The sequence below is a fragment of the Plodia interpunctella genome, chromosome 13, assembly GCF_027563975.2.
Source record: "Plodia interpunctella isolate USDA-ARS_2022_Savannah chromosome 13, ilPloInte3.2, whole genome shotgun sequence".
NCBI lineage: Eukaryota > Metazoa > Arthropoda > Insecta > Lepidoptera > Pyralidae > Plodia > Plodia interpunctella.
In genome coordinates, this window is record NC_071306.1 from 3,607,092 (window position 1) to 3,622,001 (window position 14,910).

The 14,910-nt window shown below is 33.9% G+C and overlaps 2 protein-coding genes across 3 annotated transcripts in view; both read right to left on the reverse strand.

The window, feature by feature from the left end:
* The window catches only part of LOC128674852 (uncharacterized protein), an 86,261-nt gene extending 83,012 nt beyond the window's left edge, over nt 1-3,249 (reverse strand). For both annotated transcript variants that reach the window (XM_053753803.2, XM_053753802.2), the window contains exon 1: nt 2,985-3,249. The gene's annotated coding sequence lies outside the window, so the exon portion shown is untranslated. The remainder of the gene's footprint in view (nt 1-2,984) is intronic.
* Nucleotides 3,250-9,187: 5,938 nt separating this feature from the next.
* Nucleotides 9,188-14,883, reverse strand: LOC128675057 (alpha-amylase 2-like). The gene is made up of 9 exons (XM_053754153.1): nt 14,761-14,883; nt 14,054-14,225; nt 12,978-13,129; nt 12,154-12,334; nt 11,858-11,973; nt 11,207-11,714; nt 10,878-11,078; nt 9,848-10,009; nt 9,188-9,388 (listed from the first exon to the last, which is right to left on the reverse strand). Exons 2-9 carry the CDS (start codon nt 14,222-14,224, stop codon nt 9,377-9,379), a joined length of 1,503 nt encoding a protein of 500 aa, XP_053610128.1. The 5' UTR covers nt 14,225; nt 14,761-14,883; the 3' UTR covers nt 9,188-9,376.
* Nucleotides 14,884-14,910: the final 27 nt, after the last annotated feature.

The following is a 14,910-nucleotide window of genomic DNA, read 5'->3' on the forward strand; positions in this document are numbered from 1 at the left end:
CATTTTACATTACAAATAGCAAAATAGGCTGTTCTTTTCTTTCTGTAATAAACATCTCCTGTACCCTGTTTTTGTGCAAATAAATTGTTATGAAATTGAATTTGTACTCGTATTTCCATTGCAATACTTTTTATCGCGCGCTGAAAAAGCGCTCGTACGAACAAGGCCATACTGTTTACCGTCATATTTGTCTGTTTATTTTCCGCACATAAAATTTATTTACATTTATTGCTTAGAAAACTACATAATGTACTTTGCCATAAACCGTATGACGCGAATATTAGTGCTTATAACGTGTTTATAGTGCAGTGAAATGATTCTGTACAAATATACTAATTTAAATAGAGCACAGACTCTCCAAATATAATGATGAAGAATGACTAAATAAAAAAAATCTATACAGTTGAAGGCTTTTGATTTATCGTAAAATGTCAATCGGACTATATATATATATATATATATATATATATATATATATATATATATATATATATATATATATATATATATATATATATACTCCTTGATCTTTTTAATACTTTCCCTAAAATGATCATAATTTTAACTAATAAGTTATAAATTGAAAATACTTTTATAGTTAAAATCGTGTTTAGATAGTTTCTTAGCAGATCCCTGGACATATTTCAACGTGAAGAAACCTAAAGAGAAAATACAATTAGAAGATGCTTGTATATATTTTAGATAGATAGATTAACTCCTAATTGCACCATTGACAAAGGACACCCTACACCGAAATGGAAAAATTTCTACACAAGAAAATATTCCTAGGTATTTCGCAGTATTCAATATGGAGAGTGGCGTTATGTAGGTCGTATCTCACATCGAACTAAATGGTATGTATTGAAAATCTGAACAACCTGTAGTCACGCATAGTTTCCACCTGCTTAGGTTACTAACACAGATTTATTTCAACTAGATACCGCGTCTTCAAGGCTTGAAACTGCCAATGGGGATACATGTACGCGTAAATATGCTAAGTACCTATTTGAGAGAGAAAAAATCAAAGAGTACCTACCTACTCAAAATAAATGTGCATTTGAGAAGAAAATTTCGATCCAGGTCTTTGATATATTATGGCTGAGATAAAAACCGGGACAGACAGATCGATTCTTCGACCTATATTGTTTCATAACCAACAATTAAAAAAATGGCCACAGATAACTATTATAGAATTGTAAAAACAATTCATTGTGATAAATCTGAATGTGCAATTGTGCACATGTGAAAATTCGAATTTGATTAATGTAGTATACATATATAATAACACACTAGTGTTATATTCGATTAGTGTAAAAATACCTAAATATACATTTATCCTTCCCGTCGATCACCTATTCCAGGGATGATGTGAAAATATTATGTCCACTGGTATCGCATACGGTATCTAGCTGAAACTAATTCTGTGGCAACAAAACTAGTTTGCTTAGTTCTATAAATGAGCATGGCTTTGCGTATAAAAGCAAAGTTTGCTTTGCATAATTTCAATTGGGCATGAAATGGTTTTTTTAACAAAGTTCATATTCATATTATTTATTCGCCAACCAAGTGTTACAATGATCAGTTTATCAGATTAATAGAGTGTACTATTGACGAGTAGGCAGTAGGTACTTACGCTGCCAATTCTACACACAAAAAACAATAAGTCAATTTAGGATGATATACTTACGTCACTTATTGACGTCAAAAATTAGCACAAACACACAGTACAGTAAAATTTGACAGTAAAATTTATTTAAAGGTAAGTCTACTGCCGACTTCCAAAGCGCATGTGAAGAAGAAGCAGCGCAGCAAACTTCACCGCAGCGTCAATTAACACATGTGGGTCTTATAAGACATGGGGTGAGTTGCACCACCTACATCAAATTTGACTTTAACCTGCGCGCCGCTTACGGGTACGTTTGTCTGCGCTGGTTAAAGTTGACTGGTACAACCCACTCAGTGGATGAATGAACATTATAATACTCATATCACAACTTAAATGTAAAAAAATATGCATATTCAATTCTATTGTATAAAATATATATATAAAAAGCTAAATATGCGCAATTATGTTATAATTTTTTTAACTCCCACAACACATTATTTATTTCTTGCTTTCATATTCACTGCGTACGATATCTTTTTACATTAAAGTTATATATATTTATATCACTAATATTTGTTACGAGGATACTGAACCATGCTTGAGCCTAATAGTCTTGTCGCTAAGATAATTATCATTGTCTTCAGTCTTGTACTAAGTATCAATGCTATGCACATACATTTTCTGAGTATGCTTTTTTAAACCGTTCCAATGTCTACATTTGGACAAAATTGTTTCAGAAGTTGTGACATCCTTGTCAGTGTCAAGGAATATGGCTAATCTATCTCTCGAAAGAAAGTATTCCAACAGGAATAAACTTAGGAATTATATAAATACGCGTAATAAAAAAGGTTATGAAATTCTTACACCTGTCACCACCCGTCCTTTTTACACAACTACACGAAAAGGTGTGTTATGCTTTTTCTCAGAAAAATGTCTTTTAGTAAATTATAATTTTGTATGTTTTCGTTGTGGATAAATTCAAAACTTTTTAAATATTAAATTAATTTATATAATTTTGCTTTTGAAAATAATATTTGAAATTCGAATGAATAATAGAGCTTAAAACTTAAAATATAACTATCCAGTTATATTTCAATTATCAGATTCCGGATTTACATGATTTATGAATTAATTTACGTCAATAAAAAATAGGATACAACCTTTCAACCGGAACTTCGTATTTTCAGATCTCGAAAACTTTGAGTAATGAGTTATTAGTACAGGGAGCAAAAACTCTAAATGTACATCGATAAATCTAAATAAACTACAAACATAAAATATGCACCTTATTAATTTGATTTATGAAAAGAAAAAAGCTTTTAAATAGGGTAGCCTTACATAAAAATGAAGTGTAAAGTCACTTCATAAAATAACTCACCTTTTTTAGGAAGAAAACTCAGCAGTATCGCACTAAATACTCGACACGGGAACACTTCAAAAACTTTAATACACAACGTTAAATATCCACAACAACGTCACCGTACAGCGACGTATACTACACTAGCACATACAAAACACATTTAAAAATCGATCGGAATTTAAATTTTTGGTCGTCAAATGGTCGGATATTAAAAATTTACGTTATTTTTGGGACGCGCGGACGCACCTCTTGTCTTGATCAGGTGTAAGCTACGACTGAATTGAAAACGGTTGCGGGCGGGCCGAGCAGGGCGGGTGGGCTTGTAACATCGTATTCATGTAGATTAATTTCTGTACTGGCCAGTTAAGTAGTCGTTTTATTTTTCTTTCTTAACTGCCAGTGTTGATAGAAAGGGCATAGTTAAAGAGGTAACGGTCTATGGTTGATTTTAGTGTTGTTTTTACTACCTTTTTACTGGGCGATGAAACATAAAATACACTAATCCTGAAACGACAATGTTTGATTTTTTATTTTCATCATATTTTTTTTTCAATGTTTTATATTTTTCTCATAGCAAAAGACTAGAAACAAGTGAAGTGACAGAAATTTATATTGCGACTGGTTTGAAGATGAAAAAGGAAACAGTAACTACGTAACTACTTTTAAGTACAAGTCATAAAATCCGATCAAAGAAATGAAACTGCGCAATTAAATGGCTAATTCTGCTTCTGTTCCTATATCAGAAACTGGGCTACATAATTAGGTTTATTACAAGGCTCTGAACACCCCATAAAAGTAAAACATTGTCTATATCGTGTCCATACGAGGCACAGTTTAAACGATAACGACTGACAAAAATAAAGAAATGCCAGTGTGTCATGGTCAACGAAATTATCAATATTGTTTCAAATTAAATATTCAACCCCTCGCGTACAACCCCCGGGCCCTGGGGTACAATTCTCAGTTTTCTTTTAGTTCTACTGTATTAAGTACTTTTTTAAATGAAAAAAAATATATAATAGTAATTCTGTACTACAATAATACTAAGTTTAGTAAAGTATCACGCATTTTCGCTCACGGGTTGGCAGAGCCAGTAAATTGGTAAATACGAAGGCCGCGTTTAAAGCGGACTTATTGTTGAAATTGGGATTATGATCACTTGTATATTGTCACAAATTTATATATTTTCACTCCACGGGAGAATATTGAGTGATAATATTTTAGAACAAGAATCACACGATTTCATTTTTTATTTATTTGAGTTAATATATTCATCATATATTTATATACATAATACATGGTCAACGTGTATTTATATTTATGTACTAATTGAGGTTAAAGAAAGTAGAAAATTTTAGTAATTACTTCAATGGTTCATTAACCGTTGCTTAATAAAATTAATTTAAAAGAGACATATAATTGAACAGTCATACAAGCATTTGAGAGGAATAACTAGATTTTTCTATTTAGAGTAATGTCCATAATTGCATTAATACTTGACGTAATTAATCTGAATGACGTAGCATTCGGGAATCTGTCAGTTGCAGGATGAGCCTGTCAGTGGGCGGATTAATTTATGATCGCCTACTGAGTATCTACAAAATAATGGCTAGAATTAAATGTTTTCAAGTTTTCAAGGTAAATTTGTAATTTATTTGGGTGTTTGACATCGGATCCTGACTGAATTCTCGGGTCAACTTGCCATATAAATCTGACTAACGCTATTCAGTGATTGCACGTACGCCCGACTACGAGTCCTAGTGACCCGTAAAACAGGTCAATTTAGGTACTTACCTCTAGCTAGGTAAGTACCTAAACTGACCAGTTCTCCACATCCTCTTCATTATTTATTTCTTAATTTCATTTTATTTTTATTGTCAATTGATTGTCTTTTGTTATTGTAATTCTGATATTTTGTGGATTAAAATAGATGTTTATTAACATTATTATCAACAGTAGTTTCCACCAATGATGTTCTGTGTAAATATCAAAATTATATTGGTCGAATCGAAACCAAGCTGCGCACTGCACTGCATGCATAGATTTGGCGGAGTTGCCGCTATTACCGCGCCATAGAATAGATATACTTACCTAGTTATAACTAAAAATATTCCGATTGTGAATTATTTTGGACGGCCGTGACGTCAAATAATTATTTATACGGACGTGAGGCGTCACAAAAATTGAACACTACTTTTACATCGGGAGTTGAAACCTCGCACGTTCATGAAGTTCTAAGCTATAAGCTATGCACTGTGGCTGGCTATGCATAACTTTAATAACTAAGTACTTTGTGGAACTCGTGTCATTCGCGAACTAGTAGGTAATATCAGAATACGTAAGTAACTTTTATTGTATTTACTGTAATATGTACATTATAGTATAAAATTAGAATGAGTTGCAATTTAACGTTTATTTTAACCGGCGCGCTGCTGACATTTAGACAAAATGGCGTAAGTACTTGGGTTTTTCTGTTACCACCCACCCTTAATGAGCATTATATGTAAGGATTTTTTGTTTCACCAAATTAGTCACCCTCTAATGTTTAAATAATAAAAAGTCGTAACATACCTATTACATACATTGTAGGGTCCATTTTATTTCTTTTTATTCAGGTCAAACTAATAAAATGATTTTTTTCTTATTACGGGTTGTTAATTCTGCTAATGATAAGTCAAAATCGTGTCTCAATGGTTTTCTAAAAGTAGTAATAATCGCTCCATTACTAAGGACTATTATTTAAATACTGTTGGGATACGATTACGACGTATCCTTCTGCAGAATCGCCGCCCAGGTGGTCAGCCCTGACACCGTAAATAAACAATGTTTTTAACCTGATTTCGGTAGAGGAAATCTATCTCAGGAAACCACACACTAAAGAAAAACGTAAATAAATTTCCCGTTCAATTCCCGGTCGATGTAAATTACGTTACCTTGAATAAAGTAAGGGAAATAATTACAGCAATTAGACCTTCGGAGAAAAAGCTTCGGTTAACATGTGGCTTCCAATTGGGTCGAACTTCGATTTTTTTAGGAACAAGGAAGTATCGATTGCTTTCTACATATGAGTGGGCTTAAGACGTTAATGTTGTTCTTTTTATCCGGGCGGGGTGGAGCCTATATAATGTTTTTTTTTTTATCAAGATTCGACTATTACTGCCGTCTGTATCATAGAAAAAAGTATTTAAATCAAGGATTTTAAAATAGGTATTTATAGATAGATACTAAATAGGCATCTAATAGATTATCTATACTATTATTATGAAGAGTTAAGCGTTTGTGAGTTTATATGTTTGAGGCGAGTAATCTACCAAATTACGGAACCGATTTCCAAAATTCTTTCACCATTAGAAAGCTACATTATCCAAGATTGCTATAGGCTATATTTTATCTCAAAATTCCCACGGGAGTGAAGCCACGGGTAACATCTAGTAATCTATATAGACTAATGCTGTGTTGTGGAATGTTTCAATTGCTCCGGCAAACATATTCATAGTGTTATCTGTACCTTTCCATACTTGACGATGTTTATTGCGTGCTCTCTTCTTTTTGTATGTTATGTAGCATTTCAAATAAATATATTTTTTCTATTTTACTCCATCGATTTTATTAAGACTAAATTTTTATAATCAATTAAGCAGGTAAAAGCACGATTTCTGTAGCCACTTATTGTCGAAAATCATAATGACGAGTCTGCCTTTTCAAAAATTAAATAGCATTTTTCAATAATATAATTTTCGATTCGATAAGATGAGCGAGCTAGATTAAGACCAGTGACTTTTTTTTATAATTTTCGAATAAAATCGAAACGTAGAATAAGAAACGTACATTGCAATGTCATAATTGTAATGTACCTAGCTACGTTTCTTATTCCAATTGGTCTCATTCGTTTGGTGTATGAACACCAAATGGAATGAGACAGAAATTGACGGTGCAAACTGTCCTACACCATTATCACATTGTAAAAAATTAATCAAATGGCGACACGTGTCGTCTGTGGCAATTTATTAACTACAGAACTAGGGCGTAGGGTTAGGCTTGTTAACTACCTAAATGCAAAGGTCATAGAACTTTTTCCATGAACAAATTGTTTTCCCAATTTAAAGTTTGGACTAAAATACTACTGTTATCAAAAATATGACCGATTTCGTTAAAAAGAGAATGCGTAGCTATTACAAAATTTCCTTATAATTATAGAAAGACATTAGATTTCATGTGGAATACGGTACCGCCCTAGAATAGGACCACTCCATATCTCCCCGTGTGTACAAGGCGTTGTCGTACAAGGGTACTAAGGGACACAAAGCCTTAACAGCTGATCAGCTGCAGCTGGCAACAATAGCATTTTTAAAGAGGATTGACGTCAGGGCCGCGGCGGCCGGTTGTAAAATCGTAGACATATCTTATAATTTTTTATGCTAATCTTTTAGAGGCCTCACAGCTCCGTAACGAGAATAAGCGAAAAAAAAACAATTTTACCAAAATCAGGACCATACAATGGTCACCTGACCCAGTAACTAAAAGAATTACTTTCTTTGCAATATAAACAATGCATAAATCTATTTTTCGTTAAAATGTACGTAACAAAAGTTGATGACTCAACAGAAATATTAAGTTCATCGACCAGAGTGATGGAAGCTGAACTGGGGCGTTAACATTTTTATTGTGACGGTTGGAAATCGGTCTGAATTCACCTGATTCGTAACATGGTTATTTTTGGCGAAGTAAAACATTCACGCCTGCTTTTTAGGGTTACCTGATCTCGTAATATCCATATCCTCCTGTGGATGTAGTAAGAGGCGACGAAATGACACAGCCTTGGCAGCTAACAGGCTATAGCATATCCAAGGAATTGAAGAGGATCGGGTTGACGTTTGTAAAATTACAGCCGATTTTTTAGATTTATTTTTTGATTTCTCTTATCTATAAGTATAAAAATTTAATCCATAATGTAATATAGCATACTGTATTAAGGCGTAATAATTTTTAAGCATAACTATCCTAACCTAACCTAAAAGTCAATTATGTCACGCTTAACCCGTATGCCAAAATAAATTATGCATTAGACCTATTATGTCAAAACCGGTATGCCAAAGAATAGGACAAAATAAATTATGCTAAAGAAAGAACCCTTATTCTTTGCCTTTACCGCGAGCTCCGGCACCTTTTCACCATTATCCACTCATAAAAATATTGACTAATAAGTACTCTCTTCTCATACTCACGTGTTTCTTTGAGTATTCGGGACTGTGACACCACGAGGTTCCAGGTTAACGTAATAAAATAAATCTTACAATTATGACGTTAACCCACTATTGTTTCTTATCGGCTCTCAGATCCGTAACATACTTATCCACAATCCACGAGAGGATAAGGAGTGGTCCTATTAGAGGGCGGGATCACACGCTAAACCTACTCCTGCTGTCACGCCACGTTATTCTAGCATTGAAAGATATTCTCAACAATCACTATCATATAATAATAAACCATGTTTTACAAGCCACTCGAGCAACCAGCCCTATTTTGAGCGTCTTTGTTGGTAAACGAAACGCAATAATACTGGTATAGCTCAATTTACAGCACGCGCAACTATAGATGGGTTTACGCCTAACATTTGCCAATTTTCTTCCCAAAAATTAGGGCGCAAACTCAACTTTAAGATGGATTTGCGCCCGATTGTTTAGGAAGGAACCGGGCGTAAACCCATATCTGCGCGCAACAAGTTTATTTTGATACAGACTGCAGAAACAGCACACTTGTGGGGCGACTTCAACTGAATTTACGTGTTTTACTGGAAAAAACTTCAGTTTTGAATGTAATAATGAGATGAAAATTCGGGACCAGATTGGGAATAAAAACAAAATTAGTTAAAATAGTTAGTTTAGAACCTGACACTTGACTGATAGAAGGAACCTAATGATTGTAAATGGAGGAAATACAATAAAACATCAGTTTTCTATTATATTTTAAAACTTCTCAAAACACCTGTTCGAAATATTAAACACTAGTATTTCAATCAAAGTTTTACATCGAACGACGTAAAACTTGACATATGACACATCCGTACATTGATCATTACATACTCGACTTTAATAACGCGCTCCGCTTCGAGTCTCTCAAAAATCCCGCCTCGTATGCAATAACCAACGTTTGAAATATTGTATCTATTTGATCTAAATTGATTTGAAAATTCTGTTTATGCATTTAAACAAACAGAGAAATAATCAAATGAAAAAATACTTTATTTTTAAAACAAACAAGAATTATATATTTTTTAATTTTGTTTAGTCTATATAGTGTAAAAAGTGTAGAATCAAGTTTGCATATAGTAATTTTCACAGGTCGAATCAGATGGAGAATAGAAAACTTCCATCCATTAGTAGTCTTCCATCTCTCTCGGGTAGCTCAGCTTAGAGTCGTGACTGAAACAATGTAAATAAATTTTTGTTCAATGACCTCAAATAACACAATTCTAGATTAGATATGATTTTCTTTTAAAAATAGAAATAAAGAGTAATTTTAATCCTTATGGAACAGCCAATGGATATGGAGTGTAAATTTTAATGAGAATATACTTACTTAATGTATACCTAATATAGTTTTGTGTGTCATATCTGTCAAAACTAATGTCGTTTAATTTTGAATTGAATTTCTTTTTATTACTTAAATATCAATTTAAAAAAAACATTTAATTTTTATTAGTGATGAGTAGCAAGTTAGATTTGGCAAGTGGAAATCCTTTGTCCATGCCTACATACATATTATCACGCCTATTTCCAATGGGCGTACCATTGGAAATAGCCGTAATAATATTCAGCCTCATCAGCGTTCGCAGTCTGGTCATGTTAGGTGCAAGTAATTATTATGGCTGTAATGCTCACATCATCTCCTCTGTGGATAGCAAGGAACACGTCTAACTCGTTGGCTCCAATGGAGATCCTGGCACGTCCGTCATTGCCGACGGTAACAGATTTGCCGGTACAGCTGTTACCGCTCTTGGAGCCGGAGACAATGTCGCAGTATGTGCCGGCAGGGAGGCAAGTCTGAAAGAAACGTATAGAATATCGAATTGGATGTGTTTTATTGGTAACACTTTTTTAAGATTCATTGAAGCCGCATAGACGTATCTGACATGACTTTATAACTATATATCGCCATCTAGTAGCAAGTAGTGGCATATATATTGTAAACTAAATTGTCAACCAATGCCAACCAAGCAAGTGGTTGCTCATGAAAACTAATACATGAATCTTATTGGTATACAAAATCATGTCGCAATAAGATACAAACCTGGGACCATTCGATTCATATGCAGGCGTCGTATCCACTGGACCAACCCCGCCTCGCTCCGGAAGGTGCGATTATACCACACTAGCGAATGCTCATTCTATCCCCAGTCTATTTGCTGTAGGTATACTATAAGTAAAATACTCTAATGCGAGGCGTTTTGCTGGCTTTCGAAATCATATTTTGACATGACTTTTACGATTACCTACCGCGTTTCGTGGCAAGTAAACGCATGCATACTAGTGAACTTAAACTACCAACTTTAGGAGACTATACTTATAAAATCTAAGTCACACTTTACCGATTAAAAAAGTTCAACGATTAAGTAAAGTTAAATTAAATAATCAAACTACTGATATTTAATAATAAAATGCTAATAAGTAATTAATGAATCAGTCAATCAACAATGGATAATACTATACTGCAAGTAAAATTTCAGCTTAAAGATATAAAGGAAAATGAAATTAACTCTGCAATTTCAATTTCATTGTTAAAATGCGTTCAAACAATTATTGTGAACTTTCTTTATGTGGTTAACCTAAAAGCATTTACATTACGTTTAATATTAAATGAAAGGTTTCACAAAATGTAAATTAATTTGTTGGAAATAAGACTATTTCTTACCTGAAGATTCTCGTTCATATCCCAGTACTCAAGGTTGAAAGCGATGAAAGCCTGGCCACCGCGGCAGAAAGCAATCTGGTTGCCGCCATTGTCCCACCAGTCGTTGAGGCCGGTGGTGCCAGCTACATTCCTGAATTGAACCATCTGGAAGATCTGACGCCAGCGGTGCTCGCACACCCAACCATTACCACATGTTCCATCCTGCACAACAATCATATTCTTATTATATATTTTACGGTAAAGAAAAACATTGTAAATGTAGGTAAAACTAAAATTATCAACAAATATAATTTTTCAAGCACTAAAAATGAAAAATAATGATAACTTACAGAATTAATAGATGGAGAAATGATATTGCCACTGTTGTCCATTGGAGGACCAGCTTCAGTATTAGTAAAGGCGAAACTGCTCATTAACTGAGGTTCCCCGTATGGATGGGCTAACATGAAGGCAATAGCTGCTTTGTAAGGTCTGGCATTCTTGTAGGTGAGGATGTTACCACCAGCGCCATGACCTCTTTGATTGTCGTGGTTATCAATGAAGACAAGAGATACGTCTGAAGCCAAAAGACTCCATTGAGGACCCCAGTTGACCAACCATCTTAGCTGGTTTCCTCCTTGGAATGCTCTGCTCAATTCCATGCCAAATTTGAATTCCGTGACTGCTGCAAGAGGAGTGTATTCATCTCGGCTGACAGCTTCACTGCCAAGGTCAATGACTTCTTGGTAAATATATGGACGGGCACCAGATGGGAAGCCATGGTCTGTGTTCAAGTTTTGTAGCCTGTCGTAGATTATGCGTAGATCTCCTGGCCACATATGTTTAGCAGCATCAATCCTAAAAAGTTTGTAATGTTTAGTTTGTTTAGTTAATTTAATATCTTTTAAAAACAAAACAATTTTCAGTAACATATCATCAGCTAGTACTAATTCGTGTATTAATCATTGATTCAAAATAAACAATCGTAACAACATAGGTACCTGAAACCAGCAACACCCAAGCCAATGAGGTGGTTCATAAAGTTGACGATCTGTGTGCGGACATACTCAGTACCTTGGTTCAAGTCCTTCAGACCAGATAGCTCACAGTTTCGTACCTATAAATTATAAAATTTATTGCGAAATTAATTTCAAATTATAACCTTCATAAACATTAATTTCTATCACCAATCCTCCATATACAGATAAGGGTCTTATCACAAAAAAAGTTTAGATTTACTTTTTAGTATCCCAAAATATTCATCTCCTTTGGTGTGACCTTTAGGTCTACTACTTACTCTGTCAGCGCAGCATCCGTAATCATTGCCGCTGATGACGCAATTGGGCCAGTTGAAGTCGTTGGTGCCATATGGCACAGCTGGGTAGTGCCAGTTTCCAAAGTTGGCGGTGCTGCCTCCAGTTCCAGTGTTCTCGTTCCAAGTGCCAGTCATGTGGTTGATGATAGCGTCGACGTAAATCCTGATGATAACGTAAATAATATTATTGCTAAATATTATCATTAAAATATCTATATCCGTGATTCGCGATTGCAATCAGATCTATGATTGGTGATAAAAATTGTTATTGCAAGGGATTTATTCAATAATTACATGTAAGGTCGTATTTTTTAACATTTTTTTCAGCATCATGTACCACCTATGTACCAACATTGTTTATAAATAACAACAAAATTATCTGATCCTGAGGAAAACACTTATCATAGGCCACTTATGGATGGCGACAATATCAGATCAGATAAATTCTTGAAACTTTATAATACATAATATTACTTCTTGTCCTAAAATTGGTACTTCTACCTCTGTTAATAATATTCAAGACCCGTCCAAGAACATTGTATGAAGTGCCACATTTTACATAGCGAAGGAGGACAATTTTTCTGATAAAATGATACTAAATTTTCCTTTAAAAAATTGGTAACAGTTTTTAACATTCTTCTTATTCAAATCAGAGAGATCTCTTTAAATTAATTAAATCCTTTAATCATTACTACCTTGAGTAAATTTTTATTGTATATGTACTATTAGCAAATATACTTTGTACTGAACATATTACTAAACAAACAATCAAACCTAATGGCTACTTATACATGACATGACCATACCTAACACCAGCACTGTTGCATCGTCTCACCATGCTGGCGAACTGCTCTTCGTTTCCAGAACGGGTAACAAGCCTGTAGGAGATGGGCTGGTAGCGCTCCCACCAAGGGCGGTTGTGAGACCAGATGACCAGGTTCTCATTTGCGGGTGATACCTGTGAATTGTAAATGATTTTAATTTCATATTTTAAAGTAATTTAATCTTGGGTGCCATTAATACGATGAATTATGAGACATGTAGCACGTTATTACGTCCACACATTCTTACTTTATTTACACTATGCGTACATGGTAAGTATAGGAAAAAGAGATAGCATGTAAACATTAGTAACGTGATACGTGTTTGTGTGTTTCATGGTAGGTTATGTTTGGACGTAATAAAAATAAACTTTTTTCATCGTTATATTACACACAGGATAATTTCGGAATGTACTACAGATAAAAATTTTATTTGGGTGGAGAAGAGTTTACCTATTAAATATTTGAAAGAGTACGGAATTTTTTGTTTGCATTTGCAGGAACTCGTCATGTTTTATTTGCAAAAGTCTATACATTACTTATCCACCTTTTAACGTACAAAATATACAAAAAATACTCTGACTTGTAGCTAAAAATATCCACGACATTTTCTAACATTTATTAACTTTTCGCAGATAAATAAAAAACAGTAATTCTGTTTCGCGAAATGCGCAGTTCCTTTGTAACTTAATTATAGTCATTGCGATATTCCATTACATTCTGCTGTACAGTTTCCAAGGGTGTCATGCTGTCATGTAATTTTACGATATCGGTTTTTTTATACTTAGTATCATCATTTTAAATTATATATATTTCAGGTAGATATTTAATTTGTTTACATAGAAATATGGAACTTCAGAAGAATGCAAAAATATGTACACCTTCAGACATATAATATGTAGTACCTGTTATATAAAACATTTAATAAATCTGTTTAATTCGGTTTAAATTCCATAGTCAATTTTTTTCAATTATAATTAAATATTTTAAATTTGTTGACCAAAGTTTAAAAGACCTAAACTATATAATAAAAACTAAAAATGACAATATAGATGTCATACCTGAATACCACCAAATCCCCTTGGGCCCAGGAACCGCTCACACTCAGCCGCGATGTCATCCCACTTCCATTCGAAGAGATGGACCATGGTGCTCCGGCCCGCGGCATAGTGAGGGTTAAAGTAGGCCACGGCCACAGAGGCCAGAGACAGCAAAACGAGGTAGCGAAGCATCCTAAAAAGTTTGTCGTACTCGTATTAATGTTTGTCGTATCACAAAATACTTATAATTCTAGGATATATCTTTTAGTTTTTATCTATTGTTAAAATTTGTATTTTTTTTCAGACAGGAGTCCATAATCTATATTATCTAATAAATAAATAAATATATATTAGGACAAATCACATAGATTGAGCTATCCCCAAAGTAAGTTCGAGACTTGTGTTATGGGATACTATATTTTATAACAAATACATATATAGATAAACATCCAAGATCCGGGCCAATCAGAAAAAGATCATTGTCCATTATGACCCGACCGGTGATCGAACCCGGGACCCCTTGGTTCAGTGGCAAGAACTTTACCACTGCGCCACCGACGTCGTCATAGCTAGGAAGTATGAAAATAAAATAAACGGTGCTTGTGTTACGTTTGATCTGAAACTTTGAATAAAATTAAAACATAATCTTAATTTTGTAATATAAGTGACTTTATAACTTTGTACTATATTAATTTATTTAAAAACTTAAAGTTACATAAAATTGTTACCTCGTTTTTTTTTAATTTCGTTGGTGTCCTGTAACACAATTATATATTATATCACTGATATTTACCTCGTACCACGCTAACACTTATATAGTATCAGATAAAATCTCGGATTTTGTTTGCTACGTAACATTATCTTCTTAATGCAATTAA

Coding starts and splice junctions, on each gene's coding strand:
- LOC128675057 (XM_053754153.1), bottom strand. CDS start 14,224: ATGCTTCGCTACCTCGTTTTGCTGTCTCTGGCCTCTGTGGCCGTGGCC. Junction 13,130..14,053: donor GGGGATTTGGTGGTATTCAG/GTATGACATCTA, acceptor TACAATTCACAG/GTATCACCCGCAAATGAGAA. Junction 11,715..11,857: donor TTGGGTGTTGCTGGTTTCAG/GTACCTATGTTG, acceptor CAAACTTTTTAG/GATTGATGCTGCTAAACATA.